A 26,552-nucleotide genomic window follows, 5' to 3' on the forward strand; every position below is an offset into this window, starting at 1 on the left:
CATTGTAATCTAAATCCACACATGTGACAACAGTACAAATAACTGGTGATGAAATAGTGTATTTGTGCCTGGTCTATGAACTTTCTTTGAATGGCCCAAGGGTGCTCACATTAGGTCCCCAGGGAAGAAAACACAATTCTGGTCTTGTGGATAGTATTTAAAAGTTGCAAAGGTAACCAACAGAGAAATAAAAATAATTATTTAAATACCAAAATGTTGGAGCTTGAGAGGAGGAGGTAGGTAAGTAAGCTAAGACTAATAGAGTTATAAGCATACATACTGATATGGGTAACAACCAGGAAGAACCTACACAAATGACTAGAAGAGTTTTCTCCCAGATAGGGAGACTGGTGGTGGTGGTAGACAGAAATGAGATGACAGTGTTGTTCTATTTCATCAAAATGCATTTTTATGAGCTATTTGGTCTTCTTTGTTTAATAATAATTGGGGTAGGTTGAGTTCTTTCCCAGTAAATAGGTGCTTCCTGAATTTCTTCTGTGGTTTTAATTTTCAGATAGATGCTGAGAAAGATGAGGAAAAAAAATAGCTTGGCCTTTACTTTAAAGAATTCAAAGATCTCTTTGCCTTTGATTTCTGTACCCTTATTTTTTGAAATGGTAAGAGAAACGGTATAAATAAATTAAAAAACCTTTTCTATTTCTACTTCATTATTTCTCTTATATATCCACTGCAGGCACATTTGATCATCTTGCTCTGTTGAAAAACTTAAGGTGGCTTCTCCAGGCTCAGCCAAGTCACTTCTGCCTGTTGCTCCTCTCCCTAATTCATATACCCGTCAGTATCTCTACTCTTCCTGCAACCTTCAGGAGATCTTCAGGCATCTCCTGCTATATCAGTCATCCTTGAGGCCTCTGGGACCTGTAATCCCCCAAGAAAGAAATTGTGGTGATGTGTAGTGACTAGTTACTGGACTACAGGAGATACACCCTCTGCTTAGAAGGTGATGGTAGCATATGCGATTGGGTGCTGGCACAGACATTTTCCTGGATGCTTGGATATGGCAGAAAAGGAAACAGAGAAGAGTTAAAAGAAAATCTCTGCCCTCGAGGAGCTTCCATTCTATTCTTTTCTGTTTATAGAGTTTTACAGAAACAGAAAGGTTATAAAAATAAGGTTTTATGTTTCTCATAGCAAAGAAGGTAGGTAGCTCAGAATAGCAAGCAGTCCAGGGGATTGAAGCTTGTCTTTGATAACAGGCCTGTGAAATCTGTGGCTTTGTCATTAAGACTTGCTGGCCTCTGAGGTGTCTTCCCTCTGGAGAAGAAAGGGGACTGGGACGGTGCTACCTATCTGGTATTTGGTATTTCCTCTTTATTGCCTAGCTTGAAGAGACAAAACATTGAAAATAATTTTTGGACAAGATGGGTTACAGGAACAGAGACTCAGCTTTTAGTTCTACTATGTGCAGCTCATTTTCTATTAGTACCCATCTTCATTTTTTCTTACTATGGTTGCTGGATATTACCTTCATTTGCTGAAATAGTCGTTATTCTATGTGACATCCCCACATATCTGTTAGAATTTAAAAAGGGGCTGTAACCAGCCTTTTATACTAAGTACTTCCCAAGGGGTTTTCAATTAAATGTACTCTAAAAAATATATGCTGGAATTTGCTTCACAATAATCTGGAGGTTGGAAGCAGGGTTGGAATGGAGACACAGTGCGTCTGGTCACCAGTTGATATTGGAGCTGGATGATGGATACATGGGTTTCATTTATTTTCTTCACTTTTGTAGATGTTTGAGATTTTTCATAATAAAAACCCTTATGTCAAGGAATAATGATTTTCATATTTTTGCATTATATTTTACATAAATCTTTAGTGAGATTTGGAGGGTTTGGTATTTATTTTTGTGTTAAGAGATGATGGTAGTTAGGAATGAATTATGGTTAGATTGGTTAGAAATCTTCAAATTTGTGTTTTTGAAAGCATGTGTAATATATGGGTTCCTCAACTACAAGTCAGCCCACCTTCCATGGACCTGTAAAGGAAAAGGAAAAGAGGGTAGAATCACGATCAGAACCTTATAGAGGCTGAGCATAAATAGATGAGAAAAAGTACAGAAAAGCAGTCCCACAACTTAAACTTTGAGGGTGAGCCTTACCAATAGTCAGAAGCCCTCTGGGATACCACTACTCCATCATCACCCATGCTAGGCTGGTATTCACCTACTCCTAAGTCTCTGTGCCTTAACTTTGTTTCTTCCTCTTATCCCTTTAGTTCCTTTTTAATCTTCCATTCCTTCCTCTGTTATCCCACCCCACGCAAATCCATCCACCTTGATCTCTTCAGGCTAGTTTTCCTATACAAATATCCCTTTCTATCCCAGTCTGAGAAGCTGGTCCACAGTTCACTCTTTTCTTCATCTCTGCTTTTTTAGTGAGTGACCACTAGTGTTTGTTAACAAATGTGATTGGATCATGAAGTGGCTTAACATAGGCTGAGCGATGAAGACCCACTCATGTAACCTTAAAAGATTTCAGGCAGTTGGCAAGTAAGAATTCTAAATAAAAATTGAAACTACCACCTGTATTTTTTCAGGCCGTTGATGCTCACTGCCATCAGCTGCATCCTCCCTATGGCACTGGTAAGTGTGGGAAGGGCTGGTGACAGTTTTGGTGGGCTGCTGGATTTATCTTTGCTGGGGGAAAAAAATCTATTTGCAAGTTGTGTTAACTTGTCCCTGAGGGCTGGGTAGGTTGAACCAGATATAGGAAACTAAAAAAACAACAACAAAAAAAAACCAAATGGAACAACTGATCATGTTCGTAGATTTCTTTGGAGAATTGTCAGGAGCAGAAGCTGTTTAGTATGCCCCTTGAGCCTTACATTATTTTGAGTAATGCATTATTTTGAATAATGAACATTACTATCCCAAGTGCTCTGGGATGTCAAGTAATAACTTAAATTTCCTGAAACTCTTTTAAAACATTTGTCACAAAGATAGATACTGGCTTTTTATTAGAAAAGGTCTTGAATGACAGATGTGCTTGTGGTTTCTTTCAGTAGCAAGATTTATCTTCCTCTGGTATTTATGATTAGCGGGATCAAGTGTTTGCCCCAGTGATTAATTTAAAATCTTGATAAAGATTTGTCTGAATTTTTTAAGGAGAGAGATTTGGTGGAAACCAGAAATTTGTGGCTATCATTGCCTAACAGATTTCAGGTGGACTTGTTATAATTTTACCACTGTATGCTTTCTGCTTAGGGCCTGTGGAGAAAATACACATTGAATTAAGTTGAAACAGAGTAGGACAGCAGTTACAGAATTGTATGCCCAGAACCAAATTGTTGTTAGAGTTACCTTATCTAAGTTCTGTAAACCCTGCAGCTGTTGCCTCATAGTGCACTGGGTCAGAGGCCCCAGATTCAGAAGTTTTACCATATCAAGGTAGTTTGCATTCTAAGCTGACAGTGTGACTTCATTTCTCTAGTCTCCAAAACCCCTAGATTCTGGAAGAAAGTTCCTCCAGAATATCTTATAAAATGCTGAGGTTATGGGTTTACATTCTGTTTACCATGTCTGGAACTGCTTGCTGGTAATAGCAGCTAAAGCATTTGTATATACTCCTTTATGTGTATGTGAGAAAAACTTGACATTAACTTAAATCTTGAGTTTTTTCATGGTCTCCATTCCCCACCCACCAGCCCTGCTTGTGAAGCAGTCATAGAACTGTGGCACATCGACAAATTCTTTATTAAAAAACAGAAAGGAGGGTTGGAGGCATGGCTCAAATGTTAGAACACTTGCCTAGCAAGCAAAAGGCACTGGGTTAGATCCCAGTTACTACTAAAACAAAACAAACAAAAAACCCACAGAAGCTGGGCATCCAGTGGTTCATGCCTGTAATCCTAGCTACTCAGGAGTTAGAGATCAGAAGGATCACGGTTCAAAGCCAGTCTGGGCAAATAGTTTGCAAGACCCTATCTCAAGAAAACCCATTACAAAAATAAGGCTAGTGGAGTGGCTCAAGGTGAAGGCCCTGAGTTACAATACTTCCAAAAAAAACCCAGAAAGTAAAATTTGACTTCGTAGCAGCTTCCTTACTTCTTTAGGTGTTTGCTGTTCATGGTTGTAACCAAGTGGTCCTGTGTGAGGGAAATACCTTTCAAGTTTCTGTCACAAACACCAGCTATAGAGGATGGCACAAGGTGTTTGCCCATGACCTTTGGAAAGTACTGATGATCATAAGCAGTGTTCTTTTTGGACATGCATGTAGCTAAATGCTTCCTGAAATAAAAATGTGGAAACCATCTGAGATTTTTTTTTATAAATGCAATGGCAAAACAAAGCCATAATGGATTGAGGCCTGTGGGGTAATGCAGGGCATTGTCTAGAGTAAGCAACAACAGGAGCGACCCCAAAATCCTATGAGCTAGAAAGAAAGACTCCCATCAACATATAATACATTGCAGTACAGGTTTGAGGACACAGGCAGAAAGAGAAGAAAAAGGCAGGGGAGATGGACTATACTTGGCCTCTGCTCTGACCCCATCTTTGACTTTCTGAAAACCTCTATAGGCCACGTAGAAGCTTGGGAGCATCTTTACTATTTAGTAAACTTTATACCACTGCTTATTTGCCTCCCTTTCCCTACTCATCAGCCACAGTTCCTGGGAGTTCTTGACTTTGAGGCTTTTGTTCACTCTGATTAAGGTTCGGGCACAAATATGATTGCTCAGAGACAGGCCAGAGAACGAGCAAAGTGAAAGCCACTTTATGGAATAGTGACATTTAAGGAGCTAGCAGATTGGTAGCAGAGCATCAAGTGGTACTCTTAAGAAAGCTAGGTCAGGGAGATTGCGATAGAGACGGAAAAAACATTGTGAAGTTACCAGTAGTACAGATCTGTGTGGAAACTATATGACTTTGTACTAGAATTCACAATGTATAAATCAGTTAACCTTTGATCAAAAGTATGTTAAAATGCTAAAGGAGATATTTGAATTTTGAGGATTATAAGTAAAAATTCAGTGACTTATCTGTACATTATGTATTTGTTCATACAAGTAATTGCCATTGCATTAAATTTGACATACTTTTCTCCTCTAAGTTTTATTATGAAAACTCAAAAATACAAAAAAGAGTTTAAAGAATTATATACTGGGCATCCATATTCCCACCATTTAGATTATACAGTTGCTAATCTTTTACTACATTTGTTTCATCACTTACCTTTTTTTTTTTTTTCTTGGCAATATTGTGTTTGAACTCAGGGCCTCATGCTTGTTAGGCAGGCGCTGTACCACTTGAGCCACTCCATGAGCCCTGTCTTTAGTCTTTTTTAAATGGCTTTATTGAAGCATTTTTTCTATACCTCTAAGTTCATCTATTTTAAAATGTACCATTACATGTTTTACTAAATCCAGTTTTGGAACATTTCCATCATCCAGAAATTCCCTGTATTTGTGTTCAGTCCATCCTAACTCTAAACCCCAAGCAACTACTGCTCTTTCATTTGTGTCTATAGCTATGCCTTTTCTAGAAATTTTATATAAATGAAATCATACAACATGTAGTCTTTTGTTGCCTCGTTCTTTGTATTAATGTCATGCTTTTGAGATCCATCCGTATTGTTTTCATGCAGTAATAGTGTTTTCCTTTTTATTGCTGAATATGATTTTCCATTGTATGGTTATATCACATTTTGTTTATCCATTCATCAGTTACGGACATTTGGGTTGTTTCCAATCTTAGACTACTATGAAATATGCTGTTATGACCATCCCTGCCCAGGGCTTAATGTAGACACACATTTTCATTTCTCTTGTATAGATTATCTAGGAATGGGATTGCTGGGTTACATGGTAAGTGTATGTTTAATGTTTTAAGAAACTACCAAACTGTTTTCCAAGATGGCTATATTATTTTACTTCCCACCAGCATTAAAGGACTCCTTGCTAACCCTTCACTTGAGATTGTCCATCTTTTACATTATAATCATTCTAGTGAGTGTGAAATAGTGTCTTATGGTTTAAATTTGCATTTCCCAGTCATTAATGTAACTAATGATTTTTCCTTATTTGCTATTCATACTTAAAAAAAAAAAAAGAAAAAACTTTTTGGTGGTGAGATGTCTTTTCAAATCTTTTGCCCATTTTTAAAAACTGGGGATGTAGCTCAGTACCAAGTTCTGGATTCAGTTCCTACCACACACACACAAATCCTTTAAAAATAAGGGTTATATGGTTATATGTCTTATTCTCTCTCTTCTTCTCCTGTGGTACTGAGGTTTGAACACAGGGCTTCATGCTTGCTAGGCAGGAGCTCTACCGCTTGGGCCACCCCACAAGCCCTTTTTGTTTTTTTTAAAGCGTAGCCCAGACTGACCTCAAACTTGTGATCCTCCTGCCTCAGCCTCTTTGTCTTGTTGATTACTGGCACCGGCAATATATTTTTTTATTATATTTTGGTGGCACTGGGGTTTGAACACAAGTCCTCACACTTGCTAGGCTGGCACACTTGAGCCACTCTGCCAGCCTCTTTATATATTCTGAATTAAGTCATTTATTAAATATATGATTTGCAAATAGTCTGTGGCCTATCATTTCTTTTTTATTTCCTTTTTGCAGCACTGGGGTTTGAACTCAGGGCCTCAGGCTTGCTAGGCAGGTGCTCTACCACTTGAGCCACTCTGCCAGCCCTCTCTTTCATTTGAAAGTTAATTTTGATACAGTCTAATTTCTTCTTTTTATTCCTCTTAAGAACTGTGTTTTTCAGTATCAAATCTAAGAAATCTTTGCCTAATCCAAGGTTGCAAAGATTTTCTTCATTTTCTCTTTGAAGTTTTTTGTTTGTTTTTTCCAGTAGTGGGGTTCGAACTCAGGGCCTACACCTTGAGTCATTCCGCTATCCCTTTTTTGTGATGGTTATTTTTCCAGGGAGAGTTTCTTGAACTATTTGCTCAGGCTGGCTTAGAACCATGATCCTCCTCATCTCTGCCTCCTGAGCAGCTAGGATTATAGGGGTGAACCTGTAGCACCTCACTCTCTTGAACAGTTTTATAATTTTAGGTTTTATATTTAGATATAAGAAATATTTTGAGTTAATTATTGTATGGTATGAAGTAAGGGTCTATGTTTTGTGTTTTGTCAGTTTTGTATAAATAATTGGCTATTCCAGAGCCATTTGTTGAAGACTGCCTTTCCTGAATTAAAGTATGTGGATACTTTGAAAATTGATCATACTTCTTTTTTTCCACTCATCAATAACCTGTCTCTATTACTGTAATAAGTCTTGAAGTCAGAGGGTATAAATCTTCCAAATTTGGTCTTGTCTTTAAGATTGCTTTGGATACTCTAGATTCTTCACATTTCTAGAAATTTTAGGATCATTTATTAATATGTACAAAAAAAATTCTGCTGTAATTTTTATTGGGATTTTTTTATTTTGGTTTTATAGCTGTGTTGCCCATAATGTTAGCTGTGATCATATATGACCATAGAGCTTTTGATATGTGGCCAGCTTGAATTGAGATGTGATATGTGGCCAGCTTGAATTGAGATGTGCTATAAATCAAAAGTAGCTAGTGGACTTAAAATTTTAAAAGGGATAAAAGTAGTTCATTAATAATTTATGAATTACATATTGAAACATTTTTCAGTTAATTGGGTTAAAATATTTCACTTGTTTAAATTTATGTTCTATTTGCAAATACTAAGAATTTGTTTTTTGTGTATTGACCTTGTATTTTATTGCCTTACTAAATTCATTTATTGGTTCTAGTAATCGTTTAGTAGAGTCCCTTAGAATTTTCTGCATAAACAGTCATTTTATCTAGGAATACAGTTAGATTAGTTTCTTTGTTTCCAATCTCTATGTCTTGTCTTTCTTTTTCTTCATTGTACTGGCTAGCACCTCCAGTATAATGTTAAATGGTGAGCGTGTATATTCTGCCAGTTTTTAGATCTTAACATTGACTGTTTCATTATTGAATATGATAGTTTTTGTAGATTCATGCAGTTCACTTTTCTTAATTTGTTGAGAATTTGTATCTTGAATCGGTATATAATTTTGTGAAATGGGTTTCTGTACTTATTGAAGTAATGACTTGTGATGACCTTCTTATTTTGTTGATTGATTCAGTAAATTTTATTAAGGATAATTCAAATGTTAAATCAGCCTTGTATTCCTGGAATAAACCTCATTTTATTGTAAATATGATCCTTTTCTGTATTGCTAGATTTACTGTGTTAAAATTTTTGGATTAAGGATTTATATGTCAATATTCATAAGGAATATTGGTCTGTTGTTTTTGTTTTTGCTTTTTGGTTATTTGTCAGATTTTTTGTATCAGTGTTATCTCAAAAGCAAAATTAAGTGTGGGCACAGTAATTTCAGCCTAACATCCTAGCTACTTAGGAGATGGAAATGAGGAGGTTTGAGGCTACCAGGGGCAAAAAATTTGCAAGATACCCTCTCAGCCATGGATACACATGCCTGTCATCCCAGCTACTCTAGGAAGAATAAATACGAGGATCTCAGTCCAGGCTGGCCTAGGCATAAAGTGAGACCCTGTCTGAAAAATGACCAACACAAGGCTGGTAGGGTGGCTCAAGTGGTGGAGCACCTGCCTGGCAAGCAGAAGTTGCTAAATTCAACCCCCTGTACTATAGGTAGGTAGGTAGGTAGGTAGGTAGATAGATAGATAGATAGATAAAAATGAAAAAGGACTGGGGTGTGGCCCAAGTGGATGAATGAGTGCCTGTCTAACAAGCGTGAGGCCATAAATTCAAACCTCAGTACAGGAAAAAAAGAAGAAATTAAAGCAGTACAACCCCCTGGGCCTAGAATTTTGTGGGATGGTTTTGAATAATGAATTCAATGTCCTATTCAGCTGTTCTTTTTTCATTTTGTGTGTGTGTGTGTGTGTGTGTGTGTGTGTGTGTGTGTGTGTTGCTAGAGTTTGAACCCAGAGCTTTGTGGTTTGTTTTAGTTTTGTGGTTTTGGCAAGTATTTTTCAAAGAACCTGTCAGTTTCATTTGTGTCAAATTTATTAAATTGTTTATAACATTTCCTTAATTTCCTTTTAACATTTATAAGATTTTATAGGGATGCTTTGTCTTTTACTGTGTATGTGTGTATAGTACTGGGGATTGAACTCAGGGCTTCCTGTTTGCTAGGCAAGTGCTCTACCACTTGATCCACACTCTTAGCCCTTTTGCTTTTAGGTTGTTTTTGAGATAAAGTCTCAAGTTAACTTTGCCTTTGCCTGAGCTGACTTCAGACTGAATCCTCCTGTCTTTGCCTCCCAAGTAGCTGTGATTACAGGTGTGTATCACCATGCTGGGCCTTTACTTTTTTTCTCGTTTCCTAAGGTGAACCCTTACATCACTGACTTTGGAACTTTTTCTAGTGTATGTATTTTCAGTTGTAAATTTCCCTGTAGGCTTTGTATTAGTTGCATCTCACAAATTTTCATGATCGTTCAGTTTCTGGTTGACGTTCAACAACCATTTCTATATATCTGCTTTAAAGAGGGGCATTATTTACGGGGAACGGTGAGGGAAGCACATGGGATTCTGGAATCATTTGGCCTATTGCTGTACTCCAAAGGGGGAGGATGGTGTTTTAGTAGTGCATGACACCTAAGGCATAAAGTTTGTCCTATTAGTACTGAAGAACAATGTAAGGACTGGCCCTGGAAAGATGTAAGGACAATGTAAGGACTGGCCCTGGAAAGATGTAAGGACTCTGTAAGAGTTTTCTGTATTACTGTTACATAGGGTATCCAACATCTCATAGAGTGGACGAGGGTCCAGACAGTAGATAGTAATAACAATGAAGATCCCTTTCCATCATCCACTCCTGGTGTGAGTGCTGAGGAGAGGAAGGACATAGAGATTGGGCAGTGGAATGAACAGGGTGAAGTGGTAAGGAATGAAAGTGTTAGAGTCTACCAACAAGGTAAAGCAGGAGAAATACGTGTTGAATTTGCCAAGAAAATTAGTTTATGTTGCTTGGTCTATGTGTATAATGACTATCATAGTATATCTACTGTCAACAATTCCAAATAAATTGTTAAGCAATTAAAATAAAAATCTTACTAAATTATTGAGCCATATTGGATTAAAGTCAGATATAATGATTTCTTTTTAATTTCTCAGTTTTGGCAGTTAGACCCACTAAGCTTTCTGAAGTATTTATTTATTTATTTAGTGGTACTGTGGTTTGAACTCAAGAGCTTCATGCTTACTAGGCAGGTGCTCTATCACTTAATCCATACTCCTAGCCCTTCACTTGTTCTTGAGAATACTTTACTATATAGTTAACATGATTTGCAAGGGATAGGGGCATAGGAAAACAGTCATATTTCTGCTGTTAAGAGTCTTTGTTTAAATTCATTATGACTGTTCTTGACTTACAAACATTCAGAGTGGCTGTCAAAATCAGTTTCCACTAACTTCGCGTCCTGTTGTCTAGATGGGAGTGAGATTCTTTCCGGAGAACAGTGAAGGTGAAATAGGGAATGGACTTGTTGAAAATAATGACTCATTCCCATTGAGAGGTACTTTCTTTAGCTCCTAAAACATAGAGAACAACAAAGCCCAATTCAGATTACTCCATAAGTAATTACCTTGAGACTCTTAGTTTGTGAATAAAAATTTTCTAGCTCTTAGCTTCTAGTGTTTTCCTTATTTATAAATAAATATGACATTAAAGTCTCTTGTTGACCTAATAGAACTACAAATTTATTTTGAACACAATATTGTTTTTATGTGTTTCTACTTAAGTCATTGTTTGTTTGTTTATTTATTTATGTGGTACTGGAGTTTGAACTCAGGGCCTACACCTTGAGCCACTCCACCAGGCCTTTTTTGTGATGGGTTTTTTTGAGATAGGGTATATCAGGCTATTTGCTGGGGCTGGCTTTGAACCTCAAGCTTCCTGATCTCTGCGTAGCTAGGATTACAGGTGTGAGCCACTGGCACCCAGCTGTTCATTAGGTTTTGTTTTGTTTTGCTTTCAATAACTAATTACTACCCTGTAGCCATTTCTCTTTTGGAAAAGGTTTGACCTTTTCTTTTTAAGTAACTGGATAATACTTAATCTTAACTACCAACAGGTTGTTAGTTCCTTGATCACAACAGCCAGCAAAAGTTCCTTTTGATTATAATGAAAGGTTTCTCTCCAAAATTGGATTGAAAGGTCGTAAGGGATGGATGACCTTTTCCAGTGGTAGAAATATTGATTCTTAATAGATTTAGAATAGTTTGCTGAACTCTGAGTATTAAACAGCAATAGCATGAATACTAGTTCCTTCCTAACAAAGCTCAGATATTTGCACTGAGATTGAATTTTGTCTTATGTAGCTTAATATTATTCATAAGGTTTGTCTTGGCTCTCCTGCCAGGAAGCCAAGCCAAGGTGGCTCAAGTAGGCTACCATTTCCTCTGGAAAACTGATTGATGATTGGGAAGATAAAAAAGTACAGTCAGTTCTCTCCTGTGACCTAAATCAGGAAGGAGATGACCTCCCTACTGAAACTATCTTTTTGGATAAATTCTTCTAGAGTACCATTCTCTTCTTGTCTTCTTCCCTCCTTGTGCTGCTTTTGTGCAAAAGGGTCTTTGGAACCTGGCTTTGCCTGTGTCCTTTACTGAGTGAGGTCCAATCATACTACATTTTACTTGAATTAAATGATCTCAGAATTTCATCAAATTTATATAGATTGTTGAGGGAAAGAGCTCCTGGTCTTGTATGAACTATGGACATAATACAAGTTCTCTCACTTTTATCTTTGATTTGGGAATTATAATAGCATCTTCCTTGAAAGGCTAGTGGGAGGTATGTGCCCTGATATTTGTATGTGCCTACCCTGTTGCATATATTGGTGTATTCTTGGCTGTTGGCCCTTAAAGAATCAATTCATATCACTCAAGGTTGGTGGAGTGGTTCAAGTAGTAATGTGCCTGCCTAGTAAGCATGAGGGTCCTGAGTTAAACCCCCAGTACCACACACACACAAAAAAAGTTCACATTACTCAACTGTCAGTTTTATGAAGTGCTTCACATTATCTCTTCTCACCAGAGCTCAACTCCACTGGGATATTCTGAGTTGGTCATTAGCAGATTTGTAGTTATCAGTAAATTTTTTTACTTCAGCAGAGCCATGGTGTTATCTGTAAGTGGACTCTATCTCATTTAATTCTGAGACTTTGTTGTGACTACTAGTGCTATTGGGATCAAAGAATGAGACTAAGTACAGTGTTAAAATTTCTTGACCTTCCTGAGGAAACAGCAGAATTCATTTTGAAAGTCCACAGGTTAAAGACATAATGTTATTAAGTAAATCACCATTATTGAGTGGCCACCCTTTGTCTAGTTCATTTATAGCATCTGTGGATCTGACAGGGGCAACCTGATCCTTGTTCTTAGCTTAAAGACCCCCACTTAAGCCATCTGTGGTGATAAGGAAAGTGGGTGCTAGATATGGCCAAGGACACCTGTAGGTTTCTTGGACAGCTCAGTACTTTTGCTCTTGGTTGATGGCCACTGCATAATAAGACAAGGATGGGACATGACTCAAGTAGCTCTGGGTTCAAGCAGAACAACAACAACAAAAGCCATTTAGAAGCCAGGCAAAATGCAGTGTGTGTTGTTGGGCATAGTTGCATGTGCCTGTAACCAGCACTTGGGAGGCTAAGGCAGGAGGACTGTGAGTTTGGGGGAAACCTGGGCTACATACAAAGCAAGTTGCTGTCTCAAATAAATAAATAAGTCTCGAGGCATGGCCCGAGCTGTAAGAGCATCTGCCTAGCCAGTGTGAGGCCCTGAGTTCAAACCTCAGTGCTGCAAACAAACAAAAATAAATAAATAAATAAAAGCAATGGTTATAAGGTTGATTGTAGACAAAAACAACATTTAAGCGATTGCTAAAATTTAAATCAAATGTCTGGTGTTGGGGTTTGAGCTCGGCCTCATGTTTGCTACACCCTTTTTGCTGTGATTATTTTGGAATAGGATCTTGCTTTTTGTACAGGCTGGTCTGGATCCTCTTATCATATTTTGTACTTCTCACAGTTGCTGGGGTGGCAGTTGTGTACCAGCATGCCGAGCTTTTTTTCTCTTGAGATGGGATCTTGCAGACTTTTTGCCTGAACTGGCCTGGAACCTCTGTCCCTCCCCATCTCAGCCTCCCATGTAGCTTGGGGTGACAGTTGTGAGCCACTGGCACCTGACTAGGTCTCTGTTTTGATTTTGCGATAGTGTTCTTTTGAAATTGTTTTGTTATGTTCACAGTTAGAAGCTGTCATTCAGGAAACCTAGGCCTAAAGTCTCCATGGGTCTTAAAAAGAAAACACTTCGGCACCATGCATGAGTCAGATGCCTTCTTACCTTTCATGGAAGGGAAATGAGAACCCCTGCCCCAAGTAAAGTAAGCTGTCTTGAGTCCTTGATTTTCTCCAGATGTACTTATACTGTGGGACAGGAAGGCTCTCACTGATTGCACAGCCTTTGATACTTATTGTGCTCTGGGATGTTCCCTATTTAACCTTCTTTCAAGGGATGACTTGAGCTCTAGGGGATCACATATTGGTTTTTGTGTCTTTTCCCCTGAAATTCTTTTCTCTCTTCTCTCTCCCCTCTCCTTTCCCTTCTCTTCTCCCTCTCTTGTCTCCATCTCAGTCTTGTCTCCTTCTCCCTCTCTTTTAGATACATTGGAACTTTTGTAACTTGCCAATTAATACAATATTAGTATTACTGCCATAACATATAGCTACTATCTTGTTATTTTTTAGATAGGTTCGCAATTTTTAAGTGTAAAGTGGGATAGTTTATTGAGATAGAAAAGAGTAAAGTGGGAGACTAGAGCCCCCAGAGATGAGGAGGTCCCAAGAGAAGGTACCCCCAAGATCTTACCTACACCTCCTGTGTTAGCTAGGATGATAGGCATGTGCCACCACACCTACCTTCTTTTGTTAAGATAGGGTCTTTATAACTTTTTGCCTGTGCTGGCCTTAAACTCACAATCCTCCCTATCTCTTCCTCCCAAATGGCTGTGATAACAGGTATGCACCACTATGCTTGCTACCTGTTTCTTTAACCTATTATTGAAATGTCATCTTCTTTCTACATCTATGAATATAACATCCTTTTCAGTAACTACATAGTTATACATTGCATGGATCTATTATTTGTCAGGGTCATTTTTGTTGGACATTTAGGTTATTTTCTAATATTTTGCTATTGTAAATAATTTGGCAGTAGCTGTGTCTTCTATTATTTCCTCAGTAGGAATTCACAGAAGTAAAATTGGTAGGTCTTTTGAGACTCTTTGAGAGCCAGTACCATGTCCTTTAAATATGGCTATAAGGCTGCCCACAGATTTTTTAACTGTTTTTGCAGTTATGGCTTGGATGCTGAGAGTTCATGGATTGGGTATTTTTGTTTTGTTTTTCTCTGTTGGCAGTATTGGGGGTTGCACTAAGGGCCTTGTGCTTGCCAGGCAAGTGCTTATGACTTGATCCATGCTCTCAGCCCTCAACAGGGTTTGGGTTGTTTGTTTGTTTGTTTTGTTTTGTTTTGTTTTTGCAGAGTTTTTACAAGAAAGTTGAGGCCTCCAAGTACAATTCCTCACTAGATGTGTGCTTTGTGTATATGACTTCCTGTGGCAGTGCAAAGAAACATACGCCACATTAAGGAATCCAGAGTTCTTTTGTTCATGTTGAATGCCAGGTTGTTATTTATTGTAGAAGGAGTAGTTTGCTTAAGTTTCAAATGAAAGTTTGCAATTTTAGTGAAATGATCATTGATGAAAACAAAGATAGAAAATCAAAAGATTCATAAAATGACTATGATTTCAAGAATCTGAAAAAAAGATAAAGCAGAGAACAAAGAGAAAGGATTTGGAAATCAAGCCGGGTCTGGCATAGATGTGAATGTATGCATTTCTTAACTGTGGAGCACCTAAAAGAAGTTGTGATTTGATTTTTTTTTTTTTGTCTTTCTTTTTTTCAGGTATCTCATTCAGTTGCAAAACTTATATTAGTTAATTTCCACTGGCAAGTCTCAGAGATATTGGACAGGTAAGGCGTTTAGGGGAAAGGAGAAGACATTTCCCCTAGCTCTCCTCTGCCTGCCTAACCACTGATGATGATTGTTTACATTTGGAGTATACTCATCCAGTATACATACTACAATTCTAAAACACTGGATCATACTGAATATCCTTTTTTCTCATTAGTGCCCTTCTAGATAACACTTGGCAACATTTCCCATTACTTCTTTGGATACATCAAATGAGAAATGTGTCCTGATACATGGCATGTTAGAAAATGTCGACCATTTTACCAACCATCACCTATGTCTGCAGGATATTATGTGTCCCTCCCACCTCCTCCAGAATCAGAGCTCTTGAGGCACAGACACCTTAGAGTCTGAAGATGTTTCAGAAGTTCTCGGGAAGAGGGGTTCCTTCCCTGTGTCTTCTGGAGAAATCTGTGCTTCATCGTAGGCACTTTTGACATTTTGGGGTGATGATTCTTTATTGAGGGACCTCCCTGTGAACTGTAGGATGTTTGGCAATGCTCCTGGGCTCTACACATTAGAAGTCAGTAGCAGTGGCCACCCCAAGTACTTGACATCTAAAAATGTATTTAGATGGTGTGTGTCAGATAATCCCAAATTTTGGGTAACAAAATTGCCCATCTGAGAAGCCCATTCACACTGCAGGGAGACTTCCTTTCTCTATATGGTATGATTCCATTTATTTACAGGGGAAGGTCATGCCTTTCCTTCTTCAGACTAAACACAACTGGGTTGACCATACCAGTTGGAGCAGTTCAACACAATCAGTAAAGGGCAGATGATTTCCTTATTTCACTGTGCTTTCATGCTTTATATTTAAGAACTGACTACATTTGAATAGAATTGTAGATGAACCTCTGCTGTTGTTACTGCTGCCCAAAACTCTGGGGCATCTATTACTACCCAAACTCTCTAGCGTAACATGGGAGTAGAGATTCAAATAACTAAAGATACTTAACATACACGGAGAACTAAGCATAAAACAGGTCTCTTGAAAGGGAAGCACTCTGACTAGATAGGGTGAGTTACTCATATAGATAAGACATGGCTCTTTTCTGGTGCAATTATAGGTATCTTAGAAATGTGTTCACCTGAATTTTGTGTAGCACTTATATTGCCACATCATCATTCCATTTTTATCTTTTGATATATTTAAGTTATACCTCATTCCAGAGTAGAATTAAATTTTCATTATGGAAAAGAAAAAAAATTTTTTTCATTATGGATTTTTTTTTAAAGTATGTATGTGATCTGTAGGCAGGCCACTTGAGCCACTCCTCTGTATGTGATCTATGTAAGTTGTTGTTTGTGTTTTATTGTTGTTGTGTTACTAGGATTTGAGCTCAGATCCTTGGCATCTTACCAATTGAGCCAGCCCTATTTAGCATTAGTTATTTTTCAGGTAGGATGTCGCTTTTTGCATGGGGTTGGCTTCGGACCGCAATTCTCCTTATACCTCCTGCATAGCTGAAATGACAGGTGCATGGCTCCACACTAGGCTTGTTGGTTGAGATGGGGGTCATGCACTAACTTTTTTTTTTTTTTTTTTTTTTTTTTTTGTGAGATTGGGGTTTGAACTCAGAACCTTGCAAAGCAAATGTTGTGTCACTTGAACCATACCTCCAGACCATTTTGGTCTGGTTATTTTGGAAATGAGAGTCTCATGAACTGTTTGCGTGGGCTGGCCTCAAATCATAAGGCCTCCCAAGTAGCTAGGATTACAGGCATGAGCCATCAGTGTCCAGCTATATGTCTTGCTAACTTTTTGCCTGGGCTGGCCTCACAACACAATCCTCCCAATCTCCACCTTCTATGTAACTGGGTTTTTGCATGTATGATGGCACAGGGCTGTAATTCCAGCACCTGGAGGCTGAGACAGGAGGAGCATGATTTTGTGGCCAGTCTGGGCTATAAAGTAAAACCATCTCCAAAAAGGAAAAAGTACAGAGCAAACATAGTATCCACCCAATTAAAAAACCTTCTGACTTTTATATTCAGAGGCCTCTGGTGACAACTTCTGCTTAATTACACTTCTTGCCTTCTCTCCTAGGCAACTAATAATGTTCAGCTGAGTGTCGTTTTCCTATTCTTAAATTACGTATTTTTTGTTTGTATGTTTTTGGAATGTTATAAACATGAGATTTTGCTGTATGTATTCTTCACCTTTGTAAATTGATACAGTTGCCACCTTTCTTTCAAAGGATATTTATCTAATTCTGTCAAAGAACCTTTTTGATTTTTTAGTCTTTGCTGATTAAAAAGAAATGCAGCTCTGAAATTCTTATAGGTGACTCCTACAGTCAAAAAATTTTTCGTGTTAAGAAGTGAATTGCTGAGTTGTAGTGTATGTATGTCTTAAGCTTTACTAGAAAAGACCAGTTTGTTTTCCACAGTGATTATACTACTTAAGCTCCTGCTAGTGGTATAAAAATGTTCCTGATGTCAAACTTAATTTTAAATACAATCTGGTGAATATAAATGTTATTTAATTATTTTAAATCTCATTGTCCTGGATTATTAAATTGAGCATCTTTTCGTATGTTCAGTGGCCTTTGTTGCTGTCCTCCGTGAAGTGATGTTAAGTCTTTTGCCTATTTTTTGTTGAGTTATTTTGTCTTTGCAGATGGATTTTCAGGAGTTTTAATTTGTTCTTGATACTAATCCTTCGCTCTCTCTCTCTCTCTCTCTCTCTCTATACACACACACACACACACACATGCTTGTCTTTCAGTTTATGGCATGGTTGTTTACTTTCTGGTGTCTCCTGATAAAGTACTTGCATGTAGCATAATTTATCAGACTTTTCCTTTATATTTTACATTTTTTGTGACTTAAAGAATCCTTCTCTATTCTGAAGACATATTTACCTGTATTTCCGGAACTGGGTTTAACGCAGATCTGGTCCATCATAATTATTTTTCTTATAGTTCAGTGCCTTTGAAGCAGAGATACTTTTCTTACACCAATTGATAGCTAAAAAATTTATTAAAAAATCTTTGTACTCAGATAAAAGGAACGTTGGTTCTGTGAGGAAGTAATTAGAGATAATGGCATTTTAATGTGACCACACGTGTGGTGGTTTATCCAATTATTATTCAGAGGTAAAAAACATCATTTCTGATTCCCTTTGTCTCTACTTTTTGTTTTGTAGATACAAGTCCAATTCTGCTCAACTGCTTGTTGAGGCTCGAGTTCAGCCTAATCCATCAAAACATGTAAGTGTCTCCTGTTTGAGTAAGGCTTAGCCTGATGCACTCTCATTGTGGCTTCCAAAGATGGTCATTTGAGAACTGTCTTTGCTTGGTAGTGTACCTTGACCAAAATATTTGTGGGAAGTTTCAAGTTGGGGATATAGCTCAGTGGTAGAACACTTGTTTAGCATGCATGAGGCTTTGGGTATGATCCCCAGTACTAGGGAAAAAGAAAAGTTTTCCAGGGCCCTTTCTAGTCTTACTTTCCCTTCCTCTATGTACTTAAACACAGTCTTCCCCTCTTCCTTCTGGGTACCTTGATGTTCCAAGATCACTGCATACCTCTGACTCTGCTTGTGTTTTCTCTGGCCTAGAATGTTGAGACTCTGTCCCTACATCTTTTTTGTGGAGTGCAACTGAGGTTTGAACACAGGGCTTCATTCTTGAAAAGCAGGTATTCTGTGGCTCAAGCCACACTTCTAGTCCATTTTGCTCTGGCTGTTTTGGAGATGGGGGACTCACTAACTGCTCAGACTGACTTCCAACCACAGTCCTCCCTATCTCAGCCTACCAGGTAGCTAGGGTTACAGTCATGAGCCACCAGCACCTGGCTGTTTCCAACTTTTTTTTACAGAGCTTGTTTCCTGTGATCTGTACCCTCCAAACTCCTATAATTATATCTTTCAACTTTTACATGTGTATTGTGATTAACTCATGTCTTTTTGCCTACCATAGTAACTATTTTAATAATGCATAGCAATTTTCTGTGTATCTAGAAGATCAACAAACATTTGTTGGGTATTTTTTGAATGAGGGCTGTTAAAAGAGCTCTTAGGAATTGGGACTCAGATCACTACATAATTTCTGCAGCCTTGGGAAAAAGGTTTCTAGAAGCATACTTGGATAGCCATGAGAATACATTACTTTTCCTCAACTTGTTTTTTATTTTCCTAGTGATCCAAAATGAATCTAATGTAAACTTGCACGTGGACTTTCCCATTGGTTTGTAGTATTGACCAAAGTTCCCAGAATGTCTTTGTCTGCTGATTTGTATAGCATGTCATGGATTTTGGAGTTAAAGCTTTGTAGTCATTTGCCCACATCCAAGAAGATTTCCTTCCTTACCCCTCCAAATTAGTTATATGTGACATCTTTTTCGTTTATTAAGAATGAGTTATAACTGTAAAAGCTGTAATACTTTGTAGTTTGGTTATATTGATAGGATAAAACACTATCTTTGACAAGTAAAACTGCAGTGTAGACTGAAAAGTTTTAGACTCAGCTTAGAGAAGCTTTGTAACTGGATTTGTAGTTCTTATTGAGGGCCAACTCTGTGCTGTGTGGAACTGGAGCAGTTTACAAAAGAAACCCTTTAGTTGCTAAAAGATGTTGGGACTGAAATGACCTTGGATGACCTTGGCAATTCTGAAATACTGAGTTTTTCAATCTGATTTTATAAACCATGGTAAGTTTTCATTTCAGCCTTCTCTCTGCCTCTCTCAATCCTAGTAGTTCTGCAAACTCAGCTTAGGTGCCACCTCTTTGGGAAACCTTCATGGTTTATGCTTTCTGTCCTCTTTAGCACTCAGAGTTCACCCATTGCAGTTGGGCCTAGACACTTGTTTTAGTGTCAGGATCACCTTCCATGCACCCCTGTGCCCTCTCCAGACCAAAAGGCTTCTCTTTGACTCATGTGGCTCTATCTCTGTCTAGGTTCCCACAGCCCATCCCCCTCACCACTGTGCAGTGTGTATGCAGTTTGTACGAAAAGAAAACCTACTCTCTCTGGCCTGTCAGCATCAGTTCTGCCGCAACTGCTGGGAGCAGCACTGCTCAGTTCTTGTCAAGGATGGCGTGGGTGTGGGTGAGTCTCCCACAGAACTTGTAAAAGGCTAGCATAAAGTATTTGTCTCCAACTCTGCCTTGTCATGTACCCCAGTAAACTGTTTTCTTCTGAGACTGGTAAGAGATTTTTATTGCTGGAGGTAGTGGTTTTCAAATATATTTTGACAGAATTTAGTGGCAGAATTTTCTCAGCAAATTGAGAAAATTAAAGCTATTGTAAATGCTGGTGTGATTACAAGATTATCTTCTCTCACCATGCAGGAGAAATGCCCTTTAAGATGCCTACTGTATCCTGATTCCTACATGGCAGCCATAATTTAGAAACACCCAAGAGACTGTTGATATTTAGGCAATATTGAATAAATCAAATTTGATGATAGCCTTCAAGTGTATTTATTACACTGTGACTTAATAATATTGAAACTAATTGGCATAACATTAATTGGTATCTGTGCAATTTCATTGTACTAATGATAATCACATGCATGTGATATTAAATGCCACAGAACTAAATTGTTACTCCAGAACCTTACATAAGGACTGGAGATGTAGTTCATGGTGGAGCAGTTGCTTCAAGGATTTCCTGTATGGAATCTGAATGTGTGGATTGAGCCTGCTGAGCCATTGTATTGCTTTGTGTCTTCTGCAGTGCTATTGTCCATCAGGTTGTCTTTGTTCAACAGGGGTCTCTTGTATGGCTCAGGACTGTCCACTTCGTACACCAGAGGACTTTGTGTTTCCGTTGCTTCCCAATGAAGAATTGAAAGACAAATACAGGCGCTACCTCTTCAGGGACTATGTGGAGGTATGACCATCCCTTGTTTTTCTGCTTTCTTATCCTCCTGGGCCTACTTTCCATCAGATAGTCGCTGTATTACTTTGTAGACACTAACACTGTGTTAGTGAAGAACATAGGCCCTGGCATCAGACAGACCACTGTGTAAATCCCAGATCTTGCTCTGTGACTATTGATTCATTAGTTTACCTTTCTGAGTCTTGATTTTTTTGCTTCCATAGAATGGGCAAACATCCCTACTTTTTCTGCACAGTTGTTTGAATAAGCTATTCTACCTTAGGGGATGAACACAAGTCAGACATGTCTCAAGAATTGCTATTCCACTTGATTTGCTATGTGATTCATTGCACAGAAGGGTTATTTCTTTTTTTTAGCAATTTGAAAAGTTGTCCAGTATTCCAGCATGGTTACTTTTAGAGTCCTTTCCCTTTGTTGGGCTACTTGTCCAGTTTTGCTAATTCCATGTAGCATTATTTTCACCTTTGCTCTTATGCCTAAGTTTATTGGATTGATTTATGCTCCCATACACATGCTGCAGAATAAACAGACAGCCTTGTTCTTTGTGTTGTTTGCTGCCTTTGGTAGATTTCTGGGGCTCATTGAGTACTTCAGAGATGTCATATGCATGGTTGACTGAGCTGTGTTCTTTCCATCCCAAATCAATACACACATGCGCACGCGCGCACACTCACACACTTTTTCTTCTTCTTCTTCTTTTTGGAGCTCGGGTCTTGCTATGTTGACCAGGCTGGCCTTGAACTCCTGAGCTCAAGTGATCTTCCTGTCTCAGTCTTCCAAGTAATTAAGTAGCTGGGGCTACATCACACACCCATGCATCCGGTCCTGTATTCTGTTTTGTAATGTAAGCTTAGGTCATTGTAGTGAGATGCTACTTGGTTTAAGCTAAACATTGAAAAGTCATCTTCACTGTCTGGATACTGTTTGGTCTGCACAACATCCATCCTGAATTTGTGTGGTTCCTTGATGTAAGTCATCAGCTGGAAGAACAGAAGGCATTGGAGCACTCAGGGAGGTCTACTTTTGGGGTAACAATTAGGAGTTTTCCCTCATTGTTTGCCCTTGGTGTGCTTACAGAGTCATTACCAGCTCCAGCTGTGCCCTGGTGCAGACTGTCCCATGGTTATCCGGGTACAGGAGCCTAGAGCTCGCCGAGTGCAGTGTAATCGGTGCAACGAGGTCTTCTGGTAAGAGTGAGTGCTGAGTACTTCTGGGTTTGTGTGTTATCCTCCTACAAAGCACCACTGTTGCTGTTCTATATGAGGGGAGAGGCGGGATCTCTGCATCACAAGACCAGTCTGCTCCAAGTGTCCAGGTGTTTGATTAATGTTCAGTCTGGAGACAAAGAAGTGCACAAATTCCTGGAGAAACTCTTACAGTCTATGCTACTCATGGCCCAGAGATTTGAGTTTCTCCCCATTTGATAAACATGAGCATAGCTAAAGATTATCAAAGTTTAGCATGCAACAGGCACTGTCCTGGTCACTTTCCCTGCATTATCACAACTGTGTGTGAAGAAATCAGGGTGCAAGGTAAACCTGATAGTAAATGGCAGAGCCAAAATTTAGGTCCAGATCTGTCTTCCTAATTGTACCTCCTTAGAAGATTCATGGTAGGACTTCAGAGAAATTTCATGGTAAATGTCATGTGTGTGTACATGTCTCCTGCCTTTCGGGTCCCTTTTTTGAAGGACTCTGTGGTCCACCAAAGGTTAAGAACAATTAAACAGCTGATCTTCATCCTTTGTACTACTTTATGAACTTCTTTCCCTAAGGTATGTGTTTGGCATGAGGTCTTTATAACTGACTTAGGAGAGTCAAGCCATAAGAGTGTTGGAGTGTTTTTTTTTTTTTTTTGGATTTTAAGTTTCAAGTGTTGTCAGATGTATCATGATCATACATATTTCACAAGTTCTGGCATTTATACATCCTTATGTGCACTTCTGGATAGGAAGTAAGTTAGGGCTCTCAGAAGTGAGTCTCAGTCTTCCTTTGGATATGAGTCAATGAATCCTTCTCAGAGTACTTCACCGTCCCTTCAAGAATCTGGACTCAGGGCTGAGGGTGTAGCTCACTGGTAAAGCACACAAGGCCCTAGGCTCAATGCTCAGCAACACACACATGAAGAAGAAGCTGGGCTCTGTGTTTGACTCCTTTTAGAAAGGATTGACACCACATAAGATGTTTAAAGAAGCCAGGTGCAGGTGGTTCATGCCTGTAATCCTAGCTACTCAGGAGGCAGAGATTAGGAGGATTGTAGTTCAAGTGCAAGGCAAAAAGTGCAGCCCTAGCTCAGAAATACTCAACATAAAAAACAGCTTGCAAATTGGCTTGTCTAGCAAGCATAAAGCCCTGAGTTCAAACTTAGATATCAGTAGCACCTAAATAAATAAACTACAGTGTCTTTGACATCTTTTTAAAAAAAAAAAAAAAGAAGTTTAGAGAGAAACACTTCTTTATGGGCACTTCATGTCTTAGAGAGGCACAAGTTGAAAGCACATTCATGTAGTATTTGAATATAATCCTGGTAAGTAAAGGTCCCAAAGTCCTTGAGAGGTGAGTTTGCCTCTTTGAAACTCAGATTGAGGATCTGCTGGCTTGGACAAAAGGAAAACTTTAAACATTGAGACTCTGACTTAGTGAGTCAGTATTTAAATGTTTTTCTTTTCAATTTTAAGTTTCAAGTGTCGTCAGATGTATCACGCCCCCACAGACTGCGCCACAATCCGGAAATGGCTCACGAAGTGTGCAGATGACTCTGAAACAGCCAACTACATTAGTGCTCACACTAAAGACGTAAGGACCATATCTTACCTGTCATGGATCTGTCTTCAGTAGTGCTGCCCAGAGACCTGCCCTGGAGATTTGCCCTCTGAGAGCAGAACATAGCCCTGAAGCCCTTGCCAGTGGCTCCCTTGGAAAATTTTGATTAAAAAAAGGAAGTAATTAAAAAAATAAAACTAGTTTTTAGTGAATGCCTACCAGGCTTTAACAACCCTGGGAAAGGGTGGTTAATAGAAATACCTGATAAATAGAAATACCTGATAAATTGCAAGACCTGCCCAAATCTCATTTTGAAGCTTTTCATGGGAAGGTATGACTTATAAGCTATAGAGACAGTGTACCTCGAGTTAGATATTCTCTGAGTCAATGCACTCACAAGCACAGCTGTGACCATGACATCATTATACATAGTCTCCTTCATAGCAGTGGGAGACATGTATTAGACTAGTCTCTACATTGCTGCCTGGGATTTCTGGCTTTTCTCAAATGAGAGAGAGGAGCTTTTGAGGTGATTTCCATACCCTCTTCTGGAAGCAAATGTCTAAGCAAACTTACCAGGACTTAATCCAGAGTGGCAGCTCTTGGGTGTGTTTAGCAGACCTCCCCAGCATCAGGCTTTCTGCTGATTCAGCCTGGGCTTAATTTGAGTGGCTTCATGGCAGGGACAGATGGTGGAAGACTTACTGGGGCTCAGCTGGTTCTTGTATTGTTTCAAAGCCAAACATGCTGACCTCATTTCCTTGTTCCAGCCTCAGTGACCTGCCACATTTAAGTGAAATGCTCCTCCCCAGAAGTGCTCACATGATGAGCTACCGGGCATGGGTGCCAGGAGCTTTGTGTAATTTGTCTTAGCACTGACCTGATGGTGTATGAGCCTAATGGCACCCTTCTGTCTCCTCAGTGTCCCAAGTGTAACATCTGCATTGAGAAGAATGGAGGATGCAATCACATGGTGAGCAAAAGCCTGTACACTTTGCATGTGTGACATGGAACCTTTGGTCAGCGTGCTCTTAATTTGTTCTCTTCTGTTTCCTTCTGACAGCAATGCTCCAAATGTAAACATGGTGAGTCCAGGGCTGGTGCCTAAGGTCCAGTGGTATTATTCTTCTGCTTAAGTCTCCATTGCTTGTTCGGTGAATTCTTTTCTAGTGAAATGACAGAACAAAGGGAAGCCTTGGTCACTTACAGTCATGGAACAACATAAAGCAATTCTTGGGTTTTTATTTTTTGGTCCTTTTTATAATTCCACTGCTGTCTTGCTGACATCTGTAGTCAGAAGTCAGGTTTGGAATGACCCTCATGATCGTGTCATCCAAGAAGACTTAAGTGTGTTCTTTTTATTCTTCTTGCCAAGACAGGTAAGTAACAAGGGGATTTATCTATGCTACCTTATAGAAACTTTTAGAGCAGGCTTTACATGGCTTGCTTAAGGGGCTTTTTTTTTTTTTAATTGTTTATTTTATTATTTATTTCTTTTTCTTGGCAGTATTGGGGTTTGAACATGGGGCTTGCTAGGCGCTCTACTACTTGAGCCATTCCACCAGCCTCCTTAGAGGCTTTTGATTTGGCCTTTCGGGTCTCCTTCATCTATCAGGACCATTTTGCGTAGCTAGACATTGTTGATTTTGCTTTCCTTCCTGCCAGATCAAGTGAAGATACAAAATTTCTTCAAGTAGAAAGATGTACAAGTAGTCTACTACATAGCCTCTTCGTTGCTGACCAGGAAACCCTGACAGTTTCTATTTGTAAGAGCTCATGCTGATGCTGTTTCTAGGAGCCCTCTGTAATCAGTGTCTGTGGCACTCTAGAACAGTGACTCTGTAGATGCAGAATGAAGATAGACCAAGGGTAGTGTCATATTTCCTTAGTGGGGTTCCACTGTCTCTCTGTCTCTGTATTTGTGTTTGAGTGTACATTTAGAAATGTGCATTCGGCACACATACAGTTCAAAGAAAAATGATAGCAAGATATGGTAGGCACCTCTATGGTACCAGTTACTTGAGAGGCTGAGGCAGGAGGATCACTTGAGCCCAGGAGTTCAAGGTCAGCCTGGGTATAGCAATATCCTATCTCAAAAATAGAAAAGAAGAATGGTAAAGACTCCAGAATCCACCACATTCCTACTGCTCTAAAAGCCCCCTATGTGCCCTTACCCAGTCACAATCTCCCTGCCTCTCAACACCCAGAGTTAAGTTTTTACATCCTTTGCTTGCTTTATAATTGTACCACTTCTTGGAGCAACTCTAAACATGTATTATTCTTTAAAATAGTAGCTAGCACATCTAGCCAATAAAAGAGAGAGCAGTATTACCACAGTTAAGACAAAGGCTTCAGGAGAAGAGAAGTTAAATGACCTGTCTGGGACTCTGGGTTTGGCTTTTGGCTTCCTAAAACTTTATAAGAGCCCCCTTTGGAAAGTCAGTGAGCCAAGTTATGAGTGAGCCCTAGGAAGCAGGGTTTGCCACTGCAAGTTCTCAGGCAAAGACATCATAGACTTCTAATAGAACTATGACTGATGCCTCTCCATTAGCTGCAATAATCATTCAAATGTGTAAAATTTACAAGGAGGCCTTTATCTTTCTCTCTTTTACTTCTCACTATGGAAACAGAATCATAATTCTGAGTACAAGATATTGTACTCAGAATTTTAGTTTTATAGAAATGTACACTTTAAAAGAGGAAAAAGCCTTTAGTCCCAGCTTTGTGTATAATTTCCTAGTTGTGATAAGTATTGTGAGGGTGGCAGGTAGTCAGGAGAGCAATTTGTATAAGACAAATTGAGTAATCCAGGTGGGCCTCATTTGGACAAATTTCTGATTCTAATAGTGGCATTGACCCAGCAGACCAGTGAAAAATAGTAGCTGTCT

At 39.0% G+C, this 26,552-nt stretch overlaps 1 protein-coding gene across 14 annotated transcripts in view; it reads left to right on the plus strand.

Moving 5' to 3' along the window:
- Arih2 (ariadne RBR E3 ubiquitin protein ligase 2) overlaps window positions 1-26,552 on the plus strand; it is a 48,584-nt gene that overhangs the window by 17,753 nt on the left and 4,279 nt on the right. For 9 of the 14 annotated variants that reach the window (XM_074059428.1, XM_074059430.1, XM_074059427.1 and 6 more), the window contains 10 exons: window positions 2,564-2,609; window positions 5,799-5,830; window positions 14,984-15,051; window positions 18,204-18,267; window positions 19,957-20,107; window positions 20,772-20,893; window positions 21,980-22,089; window positions 23,580-23,697; window positions 24,587-24,637; window positions 24,728-24,749. In XM_074059428.1, the coding sequence (XP_073915529.1) occupies window positions 2,564-2,609; window positions 5,799-5,830; window positions 14,984-15,051; window positions 18,204-18,267; window positions 19,957-20,107; window positions 20,772-20,893; window positions 21,980-22,089; window positions 23,580-23,697; window positions 24,587-24,637; window positions 24,728-24,749 (784 nt within the window). Of the gene's footprint in view, window positions 1-2,563; window positions 2,610-5,798; window positions 5,831-13,293; window positions 13,401-14,983; window positions 15,052-18,203; window positions 18,268-19,956; window positions 20,108-20,771; window positions 20,894-21,979; window positions 22,090-23,579; window positions 23,698-24,586; window positions 24,638-24,727; window positions 24,750-26,552 lie in introns of those variants that run through there. The other 5 variants (XM_074059433.1, XM_074059436.1, XM_020172303.2 and 2 more) reach the window with 3 other exon arrangements.

This window comes from Castor canadensis, chromosome 17 (assembly GCF_047511655.1).
Source record: "Castor canadensis chromosome 17, mCasCan1.hap1v2, whole genome shotgun sequence".
NCBI lineage: Eukaryota > Metazoa > Chordata > Mammalia > Rodentia > Castoridae > Castor > Castor canadensis.